This window comes from Vitis vinifera, chromosome 7 (assembly GCF_030704535.1).
Source record: "Vitis vinifera cultivar Pinot Noir 40024 chromosome 7, ASM3070453v1".
Taxonomy (NCBI): domain Eukaryota; kingdom Viridiplantae; phylum Streptophyta; class Magnoliopsida; order Vitales; family Vitaceae; genus Vitis; species Vitis vinifera.
Window position 1 is genome coordinate 12,268,490 of NC_081811.1, and position 20,777 is coordinate 12,289,266.

The 20,777-nt window shown below is 36.9% G+C and overlaps 1 protein-coding gene across 5 annotated transcripts in view; it reads right to left on the reverse strand.

The window, feature by feature from the left end:
* The window catches only part of LOC100261941 (uncharacterized), a 53,800-nt gene that overhangs the window by 22,032 nt on the left and 10,991 nt on the right, over positions 1-20,777 (reverse strand). The window contains exons 1-6 of one of the 5 annotated variants that reach the window (XM_059738024.1): positions 9,305-9,660; positions 5,787-6,165; positions 5,310-5,382; positions 5,046-5,158; positions 4,737-4,821; positions 4,195-4,267 (exon numbers count right to left, since the gene is read on the reverse strand). In XM_059738024.1, coding sequence (XP_059594007.1) covers positions 4,195-4,267; positions 4,737-4,821; positions 5,046-5,158; positions 5,310-5,382; positions 5,787-6,165; positions 9,305-9,389 — 808 coding nt within the window. In that variant the 5' untranslated portion in view covers positions 9,390-9,660. Of the gene's footprint in view, positions 1-4,194; positions 4,268-4,736; positions 4,822-5,045; positions 5,159-5,309; positions 5,383-5,786; positions 6,166-9,304; positions 9,663-20,777 lie in introns of those variants that run through there. The other 4 variants (XM_010654215.2, XM_019221381.2, XM_059738025.1 and 1 more) reach the window with 4 other exon arrangements.

The following is a 20,777-nucleotide window of genomic DNA, read 5'->3' on the forward strand; positions in this document are numbered from 1 at the left end:
AGAATAAACTATTACCTCTTTACTGCCTTGTGTAGTTGACTCAGGTGTGACAGAAGGGACATCCAAGGAATTGTTTTCGGGGACAGAAAGAGTAGTATCTGTTTGAGGAGGCAGTGATGAACTCAAAGGAGAAGTAGTGCTGATTTCGGTTTCCCAAAATTGGAATTCATCTGTGGACCAGTTCTCCCCCTGAATTGCAGTTTTGGGGTAAAAGGGTTGATTTTCGAAGAAAGTGACATCCATGGAAGTGTAGAATTTCTTGGTTGTTGGAGAGTAGCACTTGTATCCTTTTTGGTTTGGTGAGTACCCGAGAAAGATGCATTTAGTGGCTGTCGGATCAAGTTTACTACGTTGGGACTTATGGATGTGAACGAAAGCAGTACAACCAAAGACTTTGATTGGGATAGACGAGATTATTCGAGCGGATGGATATGCAGCGAGGAGGATTTGACACGGGGTTTTAAATTGAAGAATCCTAGAAGGCATTCGGTTGATCAAGTAGGTTGCTGTGAGTACAGCTTCACCCCATAATTGTTTAGGCACGTTTGAAGCTATCATGAGGGATCGTGCAACCTCCATCAAATGTCTATTTTTCCTTTCTGCAACTCCATTTTGCTGTGGAGTATCAATGCACGAGCTTTGATGTACGATGCCATTCTCTAGAAGATATGACCCAAGAATGTTGTGATAGTATTCTCGAGCATTATCTGTCCGAAGGACTTGAATTTTTGCCTGAAACTGCGTCTGAACCATGTTGTTGAAGTTTTCAAATATTTCCCTCACTTCTGATTTCTTCTTCATAAGGAATACCCAAGTCACTCGAGTGTGGTCATCAACAAAGGTGACAAACCATCTAGAACCTGTAATGTTGTTGATTCTAGAGGCCCCCCAAACATCACTGTGAATCAAGGAAAAAGGATGAGATGGTTTGTATGGTTGAATGGAATAGGAGTTGCGAGTATGTTTGGACAATTGACATATTTCGCATTGAAAATTTTTGGAATTTTTATTGAATAATGATGGATATAGTTTTTCAAGATAGGAAAAATTTGGGTGACCTAATCGGTAGTGCCATAACATAACAACACTATCTGTCTTGGTACTAGGGTTGGAAACTACACAAGCAGTCTTCATTGGTAGCCTTCGAATTTCCTCAGCTCTCAGAAGGTAAAGTCCAGCACGCACCTCAGCATTGCCAATCCTCTTCCCAGAGTTCAAGGCCTGAAATTCACACATGTGAGGAAGGAATTTAGTAACACAATTAAGATCCTGTGTTAGTCTACTTATAGACAATAGGTTGCAATCCAATTTTGGAACATAGAGCACGGAGTGAAGAGTAATATCCTTGGAAATAATAACTGAACCTGTGCCGAATACCCTAGAAAGGGTTCCATCGGCAATTCGAACAGAGCAATTGTTATGGCAAGGAGTATATTCATGAAAAACCATGAGATTCCCAGTCATGTGATCTGAAGCTCCAGAGTCCACTATCCATGTAGTGTGATTTTCCTGTCTAACATTTAGGGCATGGAAAAAAATACCTTTCTGGGCTACAGATGCGGTACCAATAGTTGTTCCAGTTGATTGAAGAGTCTGTTGGAACATTTTCTGTAGTGCCTCCAATTGCTCTTTGCTAAACGGTCCAGGATTTGAGCTAGTGCCAGATGTGTCTTCTTCGGCTGCAGCGGTGTAACCCCGGCCTTCTCTGTTTTGCTGTGGCCGAGAAGGTTTCCAATCAGCAGGTTTACCGTGTAGATGCCAGCAAGTCTCTTTCGTGTGTCCAGGTTTTCTACAATGGTCGCACCATGGACGATTCTTCTTCGTTTGGTGGTTGTTGTTGTTGGATTGGGTTCCTCGTGCAACTAGGGCTGAGTTCTCAAGATTTTTGGAGGAATTTTGGGTTCCCAACATCACTTTTTGTCTGCTTTCCTCTCTGCGAATTTCAGAAAAAACTTCCCTAACACTAGGTAATGGCTTAATACTTAGAACTCTTCCACGTACCTCATCTAAATTCTTATTAAGGCCAAGTAAAAATTTGTAGATGCGTTCCTTTTCAATGACCTTCTTGTATAGGAGTCCATCTTCGGGACACTTCCAAACCAATTCTTCATAAATATCGAGTTGTTGCCAATACCGTGTAAGGATATTAAAATATTCGGTAACAGTTGAATCTCCTTGTCGAAGATCTTGGAGAATACTCTTGATTTCGAAAATCGCCGAGGTATTATCGATGTTGGAGTAGGTCTCTCTAGCTGCATCCCATATCTCCTTTGCTGTGCCATAATACATGAAGTTTTCTCCTATGTCATTGGTCATAGAGTTAATTAACCAAGACATCACCATACTATTTTCCAACTTCCAGGTTCGGTATCCTGGATCATCTTCCTTCGGCTGAACAATGGCTCCCGTAAGGTATTCTTCCTTACCTTTCCCGCAGATGAAGATCCGAACAGACTGAGCCCATTGAATAAAATTCTGCCCATTGAGTTTATGACCTGTTATGGGAAGAATGATGCCATCTGTGGTGCTGGAACTGCCGGAGTGAACTGCTTCAGGTCTGGACGTCACCTCCGAGTTTAATCCTTCCGTTCTGCTCTCCATGGAAAAAGATGATTTTTTTTTTTATTTTTTTATATGTGGTTCAGATCTGAATGCTCTGATACCATGAAGAAAATATTCTTCTTTTTTCTCTGTCTAAACTGAATACAAAGTGACCTATATATATACAAGTGGGATTCCTAATCTAAGCCATATAATATGCACAATCACTATCTCTAAGGAAACAATAACTAATTAGGAGAGATTCTCTCATCCATAAAATAGAAAGTATCCTAACACAATCCCTATACCATAAAATAGAAAGTATCCTAACACAATCCCTATAATCTTGGCACTTAATTACAAATCATAATCCCATATTTCCACAATATCATTATGTCCAGACCCTCCATGGCACATGATGCATGTATGTGTTGCTTCCAAGAAAAGCAGCAAGAGCCAACCATTTGAGAGGTAGAAACAGAAGATATTCAAGGCAACACTTAGGGCAATCTTCAGACTATATACTGTCATTACATTCATTTGGATGGTTAGAAGATTCAGAAAGACACTGAAATGACCTTATTAATGTAATGGCTAATGCATTTGGCTTTATGGCTAGGTGAGTCAGAATATCAGGCACAAGCAGTCTGGAGTCCAAGTTGACTGGTCAGGAAGGGTGCTGGACAATGTGATATTTGTGCATGGAGTTGCTTTACACATGGAGCATGTAAATATAAATATGCTTTGTCTTCCCTTGGTTTTTTTCCTTTTCATCTTTTCTGTTTCTGATAGGCAACTTCCCTCAGATAAATTAATTAATTAGAGCTAGACTAGATGATGTTCCTCTCTCTATTATTCAAGGCAATGTAAGGTTTATTCTCATCATACTTATCCATTAACAGAAACTAATATAAATCTTGCACTTGACCACTGCAGTTGTTAAGAGGGCATACCTATAGGCCTCATATATATATATATATATATGGCATTCTATACAAAAGAAATATGTATACTACTAAAATCAAGATAATGAGTGCCTCAAAACTTTCTGTTGTATTTCTATTAAAAAAAGAAAAAGAAAAAAAAAAGAAAAGAAAAAGAAAAGAGGTTGCCCACCTGATAGAAGCCTTGAATGGTAATATGATTATATCTAATATTACCCTAGAAACAACAGTGTTTGCTAGCACCTTCTGCTGTCCCCTAACACCACATTAAAAACTGATATCTCTGTCATTCTTTACTTTGTTTTATTGACACTGAGTATCAGGAAGGATTTTACTATCTTCTTTAATGTGCTTGAGAAGTGTTCATTAAATTTCAACCTCAGGATCTAGAATCCTCTGCTAACAAAAGATATAAATGATTTTGCCCAAACAGAGTCTGTCTAGTGGTGAACCAAATTTACTATTATGGTGACCATCCAATCACATGGCAGCAAATCCAAGATAGCTGATTAGCCACATCCAACAAAATGCCAAAGACATGTTGGTCAGTCATACTAAAACAAAACAAGAAATTGTGCCAATGCATCTGTAAACATGGAAAGCTAGCAAACAATTCATTGAGATATAAAATTCAAAATATAAGCTTGAAAAGCAGCCAACTCTTAGCACTCCCTATTTTTTTTTTGGCAGAGGAAATCTTGGAACTCACCAAATCCTATGAAATTGCCATATCTTTGCACCACCCTTGTAATGCTTGCTGCCTTCTCTTTGCTGATCCCTAGCTACATGTATATTACAATGAAATATTTAAGAAAGCAAATGCACACATCATTACCTAAAAACTGCAAAAGATTATATAAGTTACATCTGGAGTACAACTTATTCTTATCCTCCTCATTAACTATCTGTCAGAACCCACATGCTGAGAAGTCTACAATTGGTTTACCTACCACTCTCAAGCCTATAATGCCTACCAATTGTCAATGTTGGTCAGAAATTGAGAGCTGTCTACCCAGATAGCTCTATCAAATGGTATTGTACTTTTGGTTTTTACAAAATAATGTGGTTTTTGGATTGGACTGCTATGATATCTGACACTGTGAACTGTGATAATTGGCATTGGTGAGCTTGGTGATCTGGATTGCACCAAAAATTACAAAGCAATTTTAAAAAACAAAAAGTCTTACATCAGATGTAACTAACTATACGTTAGTTCAAAGAATGTTTTAGAAACATGTAGAGAGAACAAACCTTTGAACAAACATCATCAGATGCCCCAGTTTGCCTAAAAGCCTTCCCAAGGTAAAATGGAACCATATCGCTAATACAAACTCCCCTGAAGGTCACTAGGCAGTATAAGATTCACAAAACCAAGAAGTAGTAATAAATATACTGTATATAAATGATTAAATTCTACCAAAAAAGTCCAAGGCAATCTGATAGACCATTTTAGTTTTAAACAAGTTTCTGTAGCCAAAAAAAGGGTTCTATTTACCATACAAATTCTTACAAAATATGACTGTAAAAATGGCATGTGAATAGAATGTAGTGGCCATTTACCAGTATACCCAGAAAATTGTAGATATTATACATGGAGCCTTTCTTGAGAAAGATTCAGCAAAAGATTGCCATGACCCATCCAAATGCAGCATCCGTGCTAAAGATATTCCAACCTATATCATTCACTAGAGGATGACTTACAAGTTTAAATAAACAGCAGCTATAAAAAAACTAGTGGTGTAGAACGGAAAATATAGCCAAACACAAAGAGGAAAAGGACATGTGTGAGTTTGTAAAACAAAAGTACCAGTAAAAAGGACAGACCCAAATATTTAAAGCCTCTTCACTAATAAAAAGTCCACATCCAGCAGCCATGAGCAACCAAAAGTAGACCCATCTGCAATACAGAACCTATAGACACATTCAGAACTTCTGTGTTCTGCACTTATGGGCAAGCGAAACCTTCACAATGTCTTTTGATTGGAAATATGGATGGTAGATTGAACTAAAAATAACACTTCAATTGGATGCCCATTCAATCCTCCCAATACTACTACTACTTTCTCTTTGTTTTTTTGTTTTTTGTTTTTTTTTTCCTTTTTAGCTCATTTGAATTGCAATTTCTATGTTGATAAAATATACTGGTCAACAATCTGAAGGTCAATTGACACAATGGTAAGTATAGAAGAGAAAATAAGCAGTTTGCTTCAACGAATTATTGTCATGAGAATCATGAGAGCTTGAAAAAACAGTCCTTATGTGATTAAATACTCAAGAGTGCAAGCAGAGGTAGGTGCATACCCAGGCGTATATTCTGGAAGTACAATTCTATACCCAAAAGCTTTGAAAGTGAAACCAACAGGGGTTGCAGACAAAACTGAAGAAGATGAATCTTCAGCCAGACGTTGAAACCCAAAAGAAGATCCAACAGGCTGCTTGAATCCAGCGGATATTATTGTGGCTGTGACAGCCACACCCAGGGCTATTGCTACCTTTACTAGGAATGAATAACCAGAACCAGAAGTCTCATATTCCCCATTTTGGAATATCTCCTCAGAAATCCTACTTTGTTCTTTGACAGGAGCATCCCCATCTTGTTCAACTGGAGTATCTTTCAATCCAGCTGCCTCATAGTTTTCTAAATCCTCATTTTGGAAGCTTCCAATCCTGTTTGTATTAACTGACAGAAGTCACATGTTTATACCTCAATAATTAAGTAAATCAACAAAACAACAGCCTACTGCAAGAGTACAAAAATAAACAAACAAGAGTATCATAATGAGAAACACAACATAGACTTACACAAAGTAATCACTACTTGATGATTATTTAAGGATCTTTAACACAGAAAAAGCTATAACACTGGTGGTGGCCAATAAGAATTTGAACTGAAACCCAGCTGTCCAAAGCTTACTAATCTTTTTTTTTTTTTTTTTTTTTTACCAGAAACAAAAAATATATTAATAATAGTAAAGGTACAAGAGAAGGATGAGAGGTCCTTCCCTCAAAAAGCTTACTAATCTATTTGAGATGGAAAAAAATAGAATGCATTCTGGATATATATGAGACAGGTCTCAATATCACAAGAAAGGTAAGGGATACATCTGGCACCAGAACAATAATTAATATAGATTAAATTCTTTGGACTCACATTACAATATAATTAAAGATCAGTCAAATTGTCAAACAAATTTACTGCATATACCAAAATTTAGTGAAAACAATCAAATCCGATTAAACACCACCACCACTACTATAGAATCAAGTTTGAGTTACTTGACTTGTAATTGATTCTAAAAAATTAATTGAGCACAAAAATGAAATTCTTACAAACTTCTCAGACACATCCATGTTCCAAACATTCAAAGCTTTTACAAAATGATGGAATTCTTACAAATTTTTTGGACAGAAGTTGTAATTACCATTCAAAGATTGTACAAAATCTGCAAAACAAGCTATAGGCGACTAGAAGAGCATCCATTTGTCACACCCAGGTTAATGTTAATTTCTTGGCATTTTATTTGGCATCAAACCTGAAATGATGATTTTTCAAATCTTTTATTCACAAAAATCTAGTCATATTACTCAACCTAAAGGGGCTGAAGAGGGAATCTAAGGGTATTATTTCTCTGTAACAATTTTAAGTGCATAAGAAGTGTAATGTTATCATTATGTACAGGAAGATTATAATTTTTGCTTGTTTCTTGAAGTTGTGGATCGTCTTCCCAGAAACAAAATTTTAGGCCATCTCCAACTGAAAAACAAACAAGTTGGGAATGTTTTGAGAGGCATAGGAGATGGCTTTTAGAGACAAAAACTTGAACATATAACCATAATGTTGGCATCTCATCTTTAAACTTACCCATAGATAATTAATAACATTATGCAATGACAAATTGCTCTCTTTCAGAAATTTCCAAAGTCCACTTTACCCAAAAGTGCTCTACTCCTAATGGAAACATCGAACCTAATTCTAACCTATTAGATCATTTCTCCTCCCCATTTCAACATCTAACCAAAGACAGTCTCACTGGCTTCTCCCAATCCAATAAACAAAATCAAGTGGGATTTGAATACAAATAGGTACTAGGTAGGTATGGGGGATAAAAATAACAGAATTAGGATAACCTACCCCTACTAGGTAGGTACTAGGTGGGTATTTGGCATAAAAATAATTATATCAGGGTTGATCCTACACCCAAGGGGTACAAAAGCCTTCCTCCAATGAGCTAATGTTCTCGAAATCTTATCAAGCATTGGGTCCAAAAAATAAGGAGCCTTGAGATTTCCGCCTAATTGAAAACCTAGATAGGACAAGGCTTAGTCACTCATTTTACAGCCTGTCAAGGAGAGAATAGTAGAGGTGTTACCTTGGTTAACATTTATGCCCAGGAGGATGTTTTGTTAATGTTGATTCTAAGTCCCAACATGGAACCAAACACAAGATGAATAGATTTGATTTTAGCTATATCATCAACACTTATCCTCAAAAATAAAACCACTATTGGCAATCCTCAAAAATAAAACCACTATTGGCAAACTGAAGGAGAGACACTCTAAAGCTATCTCTACTAACTTCAGAACACTTGAGATGCTATTCTCTTTCACTGTTAGCATCATTCTAATAGACATAAAACAATGTGGTTCATATGAAGGGAGATAAAGAGGATCCCCTGCCTAAGACTTAGACCACCCACCAACCAACCATTTGCTCTCCCATTAACAAGAACAACAAGACCAACAAATCCAAAGTCTCCATTTGGAATGAAAACCCATTTGAGAAGATACATGTTTAAAAAGCCCCCATCTACACATTTGTACACTTTCTCAGGTCAATCTTAAAGACCATCCATTTATCAGTTCAATGGGAATCTTTATCTACCCATTTATTAGCTACCAATATCACGTCCAAAATATGCCAACCCTCAACAAAAGCTCCTTGAGAGAGGAGACAGTCTCATGAAGCACTTTCTGGAAGTGCTTAGACAGTACCTTAGCTATGATCTTGTAAAGACTGGTTGTGAAGCTAATGGAACCCACTAGTAATGAAAGCTGTTTTAGGGACAAAGAGAATAGAAGTAGAATTGGTGCTCTTATTGATAATCCCATTATTGAAAGCTAAAAGAAAATGTTTTTTCTGTGTAGATCAACAATCTAGATAGAAAGCTAATGAAAAACCATCCAAATCCATGGCTTTATGTTGATCCATTTGAAAATTTGCCTTTCAGGTTTCCTCTTCAATAAGGGAGAATTCCAACCACATTGCACTATTCCCATAATGAAGAGCCAATCCAAGGCTTTCATTGTTCTCTTGTATTTATCTGTTGGAAAGTTGTTGGCAGTCATGGATTAGTAATTGCTAACCTAACTAGTAATCCATGCCTTTTCATTGGACAGCTAACAGCTGACTTAATTGTTGGAATGATCATGTGGTGTTTCGTTCTTGGGAAAAAATGAGGTGAAAGTGAGGAAATTGCTTGACAATGATTGCAGCCACGTTCAAGCTTTTTCCTTTCTTTTCCCTCCTTTGTTGCCTTAATTTTAGGTGGGGTCTCAGAAACAGCTAACTACATACTGCAATGTACAGTTTGGTTGCCGAGAAACTGAAGGAAAAAAAAAAACCAATATCATGCATTATCCATGTCACATTGGTTTTCCCTTAATCAGAAAATCCCTTTCATCTGAAAACCAAATAATTAAGCCAGCCATAAAAAATCTAAAACTCAGGAAAAAAAAAAATCAATTTATTTTATTTTATTCTCACATTTCGCGAGCAACCAAACAGAAAACAAATAGCAGAAGGAGAGTGACAAACTAACCGGGAGGTGGAGAAGGGCTTGAGGAAATGGGGAGGAAAGAGAGGCGTGATGGTGTCGTCTGAAACCAAGGAATAAGGAGGGACATGGAGGAGGGGGGAGCGGTGGATGGGGCGGCGTGGTTTGGAGAAGTGGGAGGGAGGAGGAGGGCGGAGGAGGGAGAAGGCGTGACTGAGAAGTGGGGTTGGAGCCATTTTGAGAAGGTATGGCGCAGTGGGAGGGATGGTTTTTCAAATGTGCAGGGGAGAAGTAGAAGGGGGGGTCATGGTGGTCGTGGGTGTCTCATCTCCATGTGCCGCCATGTGGCTCTTCTTCGTGGTCTCCCCCACAGAATCCAAGTATATACTGGTGGAAAATGCTTTGGTTTTTTGAGTCCCTTTCAACATCGTTGGTAATCAACCCAGCTTTTATTTTTAAGGTTGATGAATAGAAAAAGCTAAATATAATCGTAGTTTAGAAATTAAAAAAATTGGATGAAACGAAGTCAAGAAAAACTTACCCTTTTTAGTAACCCACTTTTTTTTTACAAAAAAATTTATAAAATAATTTTTTGAGAATTTGTTATGAAAATAGGCTGTTTTTTATAATAATTTTTTAGATATTTTAATTTATTTTTGGTACATTGTTTCAACTAATTATTGAAAATATGGAGAATATTGTTGAAAATTTGTGTATCATATATAAGTTTTTAAAATTATTTTTCATATTTGATGTTATGTCCTCTTTCAAGCCAGGGTCAAATTGAGGTACTTTTCCTCCTCCTACTATTCAAAAAGACAAAAAAAATGAAAAGGGATAAGTTGAGTAGGGCAACCCTTTTTCGAAATAAAGTTAGTTATGGAGTGAAGCAAGAAGATAATCAATAAATAATGGATTATTTTTCGTTATTTGTTTTGAAACCAAGGCCTCCTTTTGTTTTGCTTTTTTCCATATTTACTTTTTCTTCGTCCTCAAAATTTGTTCTTTAACGTAATGAAAAGCATTCCTTCATCAATGAGGATTTTGTCCATTGAAAGAGCAAACTTCATCCATTGAGACCAAGAGAATGCTTAATTCTCATCAAGTATTTGAAAGATAGATTTCATCCCCCTTTGTCCCCTTGTCATCAATTTTGCATCATTTTTTGCTTTTGTTAAGGGTCTTTGCATTATTTCAATCCCAACATTATAAGTATTTTTTTATGACAAAGTAATCACGAAAAAGTGTGTTTTCATGTGCTGATATGGAAATATTAGCAAAATAAGAATCAAACTTTTCCTATTTCACGTGGAGAGCACATGTGTCTTCCATTCAATTAAGGCAACATTGTCACTCCAAAAATACCTATCACATGTAATTATAAAGTATAGAGGGTACATTGCCCGATTTTAAATTGTAGAGGGTAATGTACAAAACGCATTATAAGTTATGAGGGTAAAGTGTAATAAACTCTATATACATGATATATGAACTTTTTTTTTTTTGGTCCTTTTTAGAAAGATTTTTATATTTAATATATTTTTAAAGCTCATATTTTTTATATTTGATTAATTTTAAATTCAAAAACTTAATTTTTAAATTCTAATTTCCTTTAGATTTTTTTATAAGTTAACACTTCCAAAATTAAATTAACATTTCTAAAATAAAAATTAAGTATTAACTTCCAATATAATATATAAAATTTCTAAACCTTTAAAATTAACAATTAACCCATTAATAACTTAATAAATTTTCAAAGCACAAACATAACCCATTTATTAGGTCATTTCCAAACAAGACAACATATTATATTCAATGCTTTTAGAACTAGATCAGATGGGTCGAACCATCTATCCATGACCATTTGCTTCGGTTCACTTAATTGGGTCACCTTTGCTTTGGACTGGTGCGGAACCATTTGAACTGACAATTGAATCATTAGATCAAACTAACTGTCCAGTTTTTGAGTAATCAGTTAAGCATTAATTTAGACCAAAATGCTTAGGATCTTCACTTACTGGCAGGCCCAATCAAGCCCAACTATCTTACTTAGCCTATACCTCAACCCATCATCTGTCATTTCAACTAATAAAGGTATATTTGTACACCACAAAAAAATGGTCCATATATGTTACAGAATTAAGCCCAACACCCAGACAAAGTCTCAAAATTGATAAGAAGGCTATACAATTTATAATATGCCGAAAATGCCCTTTGCTGGCTAATGTAAAAAAAAAAACAAAATCCACGTTGGATTTGCAATTCGTTTTCCCCAAAATTGAGAGGCGTTTTCACATTCCTGAGTGTTTCCCTCGTTTCCGCCCAAAGAATGCCCTAATCTTCTCTTCATCTGGAGTTTGTCGACCATCCGATTAAAAACAAAATCGATGTTGGATTTCCATTTCGTTTTCCCCAAAATTGAGAGGCGTTTTCACATTCCTGAGTATTCCCTCGTTTCCGCCCAAAGAATGTCCTAATCCTATCTTCATCTGGAGTTTCCCGGCCATCCAATTTTAGGTGTAGACGGTGGAGTTTTTCATCTCTGTCAATCCATTGGTGTCGACGATCACCACCGGATTTGGGTTCTGTGGCGAAGTAGTTGATAGTTGAGGTTAGTAGGTTCAGCAATTTCAATTTATGCTTCATTTCGACTATCCCGACCATTTCATTTCAGCCCAAATACATTGCCCTAATTTATCTGGCGATTTCAGTGTGCCATTAATCCCCACCGTGGGTGTCGTCTCGTGCTGAGCATTGAGAAGGGAGCTTCTCTGACCATCAGGTAAAGTAGTATTTTTTTTTAAGCTTAAAGCTTAAACCCCGTAACTGGCTCTAAGACATGGCGTGGGTTATGGTGTTTTTAAGACATGGCTCACAGTTTGAAATAGTGAGGATCCTCATGGGCTAATTGCATCTGCATGTCGTGGTATCCAAAAAGTTTTTGTTTAGATAATTATGTTTGTGTTCGATTTACATGATTGATAGCCTTGACATGGAAAAATCACTTCTTTTTATTAAACTGTGATGTCACCATGATTCACTTGTTTCTCCATCAATATGAGAACCCTCGATTGCCATTCATGATAATTGTGATGATGAAGACGACATAAAAATATATTTTGATTTTCCTTGCATTTTACTTGGTTCACTTATGTTTGTTTGGTTTAGCATTGCATATTGAATTGAAAAGTTAGTTTTATAGGTGCAATTTTATTCTAATATATGATAAGTAAATGCAAATAGATTTTCTTGTTGCAAACGTATTTTTCGTCCTTTCGTTCAAATTATATCATTGAGCATTATATTTACTTCCTCATGTGGCAGTCTAGTTTAGTACGCTAGTTCGCCTGTTACCTATTTTCCAAAAAAACCCAAGTTCTTTGAACCCTATAGTATGAGATATTGTGGGATACCTAGTATGTGTAGATAGATTATCATTTCGAACTTCATGAAATTTGTAGCTAACATAAATATAAATACGAAATAAAGAAACAGATCAGTTCAAAGGCAGTTTAACAAGCCTTAATTCTATTTTTGAAATCCAAAATTAAGGGAGTCAATACATAAGAAACCAATTAAGGGATTTCTCGTTGAAATCCAGAATGGTTTCCAACAATCATTGTAGTGGCCAAATACCTCTTTCCATGTTTACTATTCACAATTGCTAAATATCAAACGCATGCAACTCAATATTATTTTCAGCATACAATTGAACCAAATTGAAATTAAGTTAAATTTGAAGTTGTCTATTGAGTATGAGCCATAACACTAATGACATTGGCATGATCTGTCCATTTATAAGTCTGAAAAGTAATTGTGATGTTCCTATTGGGATCTAGAGGGTCATAGCAATCTGCAAAAAACAGAGAAAGAGTCGACCAACCAGTTAAAAATAGAATAAGCGAAGTAATAGAAGGAAAAGTATATGCATAAATGATGCGTGATAATCTGGACATGGCGACTAGTAATAGTGTGAACTTCAAAGCAAAAGGCCAGATGAGAGAAAATATGAAGGCCATTTTCTATAATATGCATAATTGTTTGGTCTATAATATGATATTTGTGCTATGTTTGTATAGGTTAATGGACGCAAGTAATAGGATATATTGTTACATTTTCGTGGGTGGCAAACTTGTCCAAAAAAATGATGGGCAATGGGAATACTTGGGTGGAAGAAGCAAAGGTATTCACATATATAAAGGAATGACATTTGAAGAATTCACCAAAAAAATCATAGATAAATTCGACATTTCCCTTAACGTGATGAAGATGCACTACACGCTGAAGTTCAATCCCAGAGTCATCCAAGATTTAGAAGATGAGGATGATTTGGATAACGTGGTTTCCCACAGTGATGACTTTGCAAATGTATACCTAGTAGACTTACCCTCTGTGGAAGCCATTGAAGCAAATATCCCGAATTCACAATTGGCATTTTAGTAATGGACTTTAACATCAATGTTTATTTAAAATATTGTGAATATCAATTTTACGCATCACGTAGTCTAATTATGTTAATATATGTCAATGCAGAGATCCACCTATCATGTTCCCGTCCTCTAATGCATCATGAGATCCAATTCCTAAAACTATGATGCTATCAAGAGGTTTTGCGTCGCGTTCTGCAGATACTGAGTACATCCCTTTGGAATCGATTCGTTTTCGTGAGGCAATATTAGGGTCGGGACATACATTTAAAAATGCCAAGGAGTTTCGCAATGCAATTTACCAGATGTCATTAGGTGGAAGGTTTGAATACAAGTACAAGAAAAATTCCCCTACGCATATGTCTGTCAAGTGTTCGGTTGATGGTTGTCCTTGGAAGATAACAGCTCACGCTGTCGAGGGAAATGTCATCTTGCGAGTTCATACTTACCAAGTGAATCATAATCATATAGCTCAGGATGAGTGTTCATCTAAGGTGAAGGTTTCTTCAAAGAGAGGTGCGGTTGTTGTTGAAGATGTGTTTAGAACCACTCCAAACTATCTTCCCCGTCAAATCTGTAAGGATTTTGAATGTGATCATGGGGTTCAATTGACATATAACCAAGCATGGCACCTTAAAGAGAAGGCAAAAGAGCGCATATATGGAGTACCATGCGACTCTTACATGTTTCTCCCTTGGTTATGCCATAGGTTAAGAGAAATAAACCCGGGCATAATTGCGGAGTACACTTCCCAAGAAGGTCACTTCATGCAATTGTTCATTGCCCATGCATTTTCAATTCAAGGGTTCATCATGGGGTGTCGACCTGTATTGGCTATTGATTCTTGCCACCTAAGCGGTCCATATAAGGGAGCTCTTTTGTCTGCCATTGCATATGATGCAGATGATGGAATGTTCCCTCTAGCCCTTGGTGTGGTAAGTTCAGAAAATTATGAGGACTGGTATTGGTTTTTGGATAAATTAAAGGGGGTATTAGATGGTAAAGAAGTTGTTATTATATCAGATAGACATCAGGGAATCTTGCGTAGTGTTTCCGAGTTGTTTGGGAAAGGAAATCATGTATATTATTATCGACATGTGAAGGAAAACTTTTCTAGCTTCTTCAATAAGCAAAACATTCGAGGAAAGAAAGGGAAAGAAGATGTTTTGCTACTTTTGGACAGCATTGCGTATGCTAGGTTGGAAATAGACTACAATGAGGCATTTGACAAACTTGTGCGCTTCAATGAGAACCTAACAAAATGGGTTGCGGAAAACAATCCCGAACATTGGGCAATGTCAAAGTTTCTTAAAAAGTGATGGGATAAAATGACAACTAACATTGCAGAGGCATTCAATGCGTGGTTAAGAGAAGAGCGTCACCAAACAATTTATACTTTATTGTTAATGCACATGGATAAACTTGTAGGCATGTTGGACACCCATATGCGTGGTACACAAAAGTGGAAGAGCGTGGTCGGACCAAAAACTGAAGAGAGGTTAATGTCAAATATCATGAGGTCTGGTCCGATTAGTGTGCTACCCTATTTGGGAGGAACGTTTAAGGTGTTTACTGGAGAGGTTTATTTGGTTGTCGATATGAATCAACATACGTGTACTTGCATGACATAGAAAATGTCCGGTTTGCCATGTGCACACATATGTGCTGTCATCCGCACACTGAGACACGACGTGTATGACTATATTGACCCATGTTTTCATGTCTCCATGCAAGATTTGATTTACTCGAGTCAGTTTCAACCATTACCAACACATAATATGCCGAAACTTTGTGACGATGGGAGTTTGCAAGATTGCGCGGGCAACTCCTTTCCTGCTTTCCAACCCCCTCATGTGAGACGTCCTCCAGGAAGACCCCGACAAAGGCGCATTGAATCACAGTTTTGTCATAAGAGAGCAATTCATTGCTCTCGATGCAATGGAATAGGTCACAACCGCTCTAAATGTAATAATCCATTGCCGTGACATTTGCATTTTATTTGGTTGTACAATTTCCTCATTTTGTATCATTCCATACATTTTGTTGTATGGTATATGGTATGGGGTTGTTGATTCTCGTTTTTATGTATTGCCCTATTTATAGGCACGATGCACTATTTTGGAATTTTTCTTATTTAGAGTTGCTTTCAGTAAGCAACTTAATTGAAAGTGCACTTTGAATGTGGTTTCTTTTTAGTTGTTATTTAATTCCATCTCTGTGTCTACATTATCGAGCATTTCTTATTTGGAGCCTCATTAAGGATGACAATTTCTGTTACATTATTTTACGTATTGGGGTGACAAATTTTTTTTTTCAATAAAACAAGACTTCCCCTATATTTATTTCCAAGTTGTGAATTAGTCCTCTTATCGCATTATCTTCTGGTTGCACCTATTTCAATGTGTCATCAATTTCTAAGATGTCATAAAAATTGTCTTTCAATTTGTCCTCAATTAGATATACTTGTTACACACATTGTCCATATGGTTATTTTCTAGTAATTTATCTAGTTGTTGGTTGGATAATCGATCATACACATGTTTGCTTCCAAACTGTAAGCGTTTTCCTAAAATGTCATATTGTTATGTATTTCATATATTTTTTCCTTACAACTATGATTATGGAACACCATTACCAAATTAATCAAACAGATTAATTGTCGAAATAGTCAATTGACTTTTCCCTTTATTATTAGTTTCTCTAGGTCATCAATAACTGCTATAACACGCATTTACAGGTTCCCGTTCTTCCAAGGTTGAAGCTTACAACAATCATTTCATTCTTCTATGGCCACTACGGAGGTGATGCATTCTTTCTTGTTTTTAAATATTGATAACTTATTTCGGATACTTCATATTTTTACCAACTTACGACCTATAGTTGTTTTTGATGTTAAAGATTGAATTACATAAACATCCAATCGTAAATTATGAATCCACATGAATATGTTTGTTTGTTCATTCAATTTTATTGCTTTATTCACAACGTTTACGTATTCCTATTGATGTTAATTTTTTCATATATAAAATTCATGTGTAAACTACTACTGACCTCCAACCATTTCAATGCAATCCACCATATTGTACACACGTTGTTCATCTTCAAGGTTTCTAAAACTATGCAACAGGCTCCCAACTGAGAAATTGGACGTGGTTCGAGACCTTTAGTTTGGAGGTCTTCTTCACTTAAATTGCAAGGAGATACGACATAATATCTGTATATGGCTGATTGCCCATTTTAACGTTGGCTTCAGACGCATTGACATTACATCCCACAAAAGGTATGATCTGACAGCTGCTGATGTCGGCCTTGTCTTTGGCCTCCCGACTACTGGACGGATTCTACATATTGCTACTACCCCGTCTGATCATCCGTTCGGTACCCTCAACACATGTGAGGAGAGACTCCTCAACTTACCTATTGGGGAGGAGTTTCATAGATGTTTCATTTACTACACTTGTGCGACGCTATTAGGCCCCACCTCAAGGATTGATGGATGCCGAAACTTGTGGCATACCATCCATGAAGATGGTTTCAGAAATGATGTTAATTAGGGCCAATTTGTTGTTGACCAGCTTGTGGAGGGTATAAGACGATTTAAGCAAGGGAACAGCGTCTGGGTGCATGGTTGCATTCTTTTCCTCCAGGTATTGGCCTTCTTTAACATTCATTAATTGGTAAATTTGAATTTGTTAACATTAGTACCAACAAGTAAGAATTATACATATGTTTATTTCCATTGTGCAGCTCCATTACGTAATTAAATTCAAAATTCCTTCCGTTCATGTTCCGATGACAGCGCCCTTACTCTCAGCATGGTCAGATGAGTTGATAAAGGAGCACTTTTTTGCTGAGATAAGTGAGTTTGGGAGTTTTAGACATGGCGAGGTAGTCATTTATTCAACATGAAGTTTGTTATATATTGATTTACATGCATTTTGAATACCTCCAATATTTCTATGTTCTTAACATGCGTGATGTTCTCATAATGTAGGCGTTTGATGAATCGTCACCACCCCGTACACATGTCGAGGATGACAGTGGACCGACAAGTAGTCATGTACGCTAAAACTACTTGTTACTTTACGCATTCAATCCATCTGAATCACATTACAATTTGGTTATCATTGCTATATTGTTAATAACTTCTAATCAATTTTCTTTTAACTAGTTTGAAATTAAATTTGCCTATGCCAATTCGTTAATATGTGACAAGAAATCTTGGAGAAGTACTATGCAGCAGAACTCGCAATAAATTCTTATCAAAAGGGCATTCAGTAGCAGTTTGGCATCATGCGTGGTCTGATCCATAGATTGGATGCTCGAAGAGAAAGAAGTGTACATTCCCCTACTGCTGGTCACTCGGGCTATGCAGCGGATGACTTTCCCGAGGCCGAGCATGATTCACCCTATGCCCGATATGACATGCCATTCCATTGCACCGAAGAAGTACCAGACACTCCTATTCGGCATCCACCTATTATTGGTAACATTTTGGAGCACATTCATTACTGCATTAGTGCGTACACAATATGTCAAATTGTACTGGGGTTCAATTAACTAATCTATTGATACTCCAAACAAACAGCCGATGACGAAGTAGTCATCTGTGACCCCTTACCTTTGCATTCTATGACTATGGCCCGATCCCATAGCATTGGGAGGCAACGGAGAGTGCGTCGGATGACTCCCAATCTATTGTCACCATTCATAGCATAGGCACAAACCCGACATTCTGCCATCAAGATGGACCTAAAAGAGGCAGCTGCAACTATATTTGATGGGGACTTGGACCCGAGGCATGTTATATCATATACTACTCCAATTTCAAGTGTTTCCACATACAACAAATGGTATTACCCTAACATATATGGTTTTGTTGGCAGCGAGGAGCTTGTTTCAATGCATGACACAAGTTTAACTAGAGGCAATCTCGCGTCTTTCTAGGGAGACTGTTGGATTGGCAATGATGTTAATATTTCAATTTGTCCACTAGTTTGCATTATTTTAAATTTTAATGTGATGTAACATCTTCTCATTAGTCAATCTGAATATTGATTACATTTTAATCATTTCTTCTTTTAGGTCGTCGATGCATTTTGCCGAATGTTGCAATTCAACGATGAATCAAGGACAAAACTATTTCTCTTCCCCTACATAGCTGTAATGAATGCTTTTAATGGCCACTACATCTGAATTTCCCTTGTTCTGATAACATGTCCACACGTTTGCACATGTTTCCATGCATTAAGTACTTTCATATGATATACAGGAAATGGTGATGTGTTCCAATGCAAAACATTTGACGCACGATGCAATTCTTGCGCGTTTTGATCCATATATGTATGCCTTAGATGGTTCGTATCAGAATGTTACTCAGGTCAGAGTTGCACTCCAATGTTTTATGTTTCTTCACTTCTGATCTCCTTGACCCATTATATGTTCTAATCCATTGTATGTGGCATCATGCAGGTCTACTTACCGGTCCTTTTCAAAAACCATTGGACACTTTATTTCTATGACTTGCATAACAAACGAATCCAACTCTTGGATTCTCAGCCTGGAAGGAAAAAGAGTTGTATGAGTGGAATACAACAAAATTTGGTAAGGTACCTTCTACTCCCCCAATATTTGTTGCATTGTACAGCATATTGTAAGTTTGAATGTCAATTACCTTGCTTGTTTAAGGCCAAGGTTGTTCTATTGCTTGTTGCCGACAAGAAAGAAATGGTTGTTGTAGACTTGAACATGTACAGCTTTGTCATGCCAGACGTACCATGCCAACCAAATGAGTTAGTGTTTACCACAATTAAGTTTAATTTGATTTCATAGCATTTTCCAAATATCATACTCCCCATGTCACGCATATTAAGTTCTTACACATTACTCTTTGTGTTAGCAATGACTGCGGCGTTTTTATTATGAAATTCATGGACAACTGGTCCAATGGGGGACTCTCCAAATCCATCGATGTGGTATGTACATATAGGCTTTCGCTATGCCATCATTTATATAAAAATTGCATAGCATCGGCAACTTATTTAACCTTTCCTTATATGTCTTTTAAACATGAATGAGTGCAGGCCAAGATTAAGAAGTATAGATTGAAGCTATTGGGCAGATTATTGCTTTCATCACATAATGCACATTGGCATCGATTTATGGCAGTTTGAGTTACACTTTTCAATAATATGTGACGAGGATTTTTAAAGATGATTGTACATTATACACGAAAAACCAACTCCTGACATTGTATTGCGAATATTATGGCTTATATATTTAATGAAGGTTATGATGAAGTCGCATTTTCCCTTACTCTCTCAAAACATCTAATAAAAGGCACCGCCTTTACAAACTATAAAAAACCCATGCATCAACACTCTCGTACATAGCGTTTACAATTTATTCAGTACAGTGAAGGTGTATATATGGCGACCCCACGAACCGTCCGATGACCTTGCTTTAACCATTTAATTGCATTCCCCTTCTAACAAAACATACCAATATTTGACAAATAAAAAACAAATTATCCGTCTATCTTAGATAAGTATTTTCACTTTGATAACTTGCATTTGGAAGAGAGAGGTAACTTTATTAAATGTCGACCGGATCTCGTTCGGCTATCAATCGGTCTATGTGTACCCATCGACCGGAAAGCAGGAATTGTTCGACCGGTCGAGTACAGGTTCTGGATTAGAGATAATGCAAAACAATCGGTTTTGCACATTTCACGACCGATCGATACTTTGCTTCATCCGTGTATCAACCGGTCGAACCCTTATTCAGCCGGCCGAACACATGGTACTGGATGAGAGAGAATGCAAAATGACACCCTCGTCCGGAGATAGACCGGTCGACCACATTCTGTCGACCGATTCCTGGAGGATTCGACATGCTACTGGATGAGAGAGGGTGAATTTTGGTGCTACGTCCGTGTTGCGACCGGTCGACTATATACGGTCGATCGGTTCCACTATACTGTTGAGGAGGATTTTGATTTTGAAATCATTAAAAACATTTCACTTTCTTTTTTTATCAAAATAACATCAAATAGTTTGTTTTTACTTATTTGAAATTATATTATAATATTT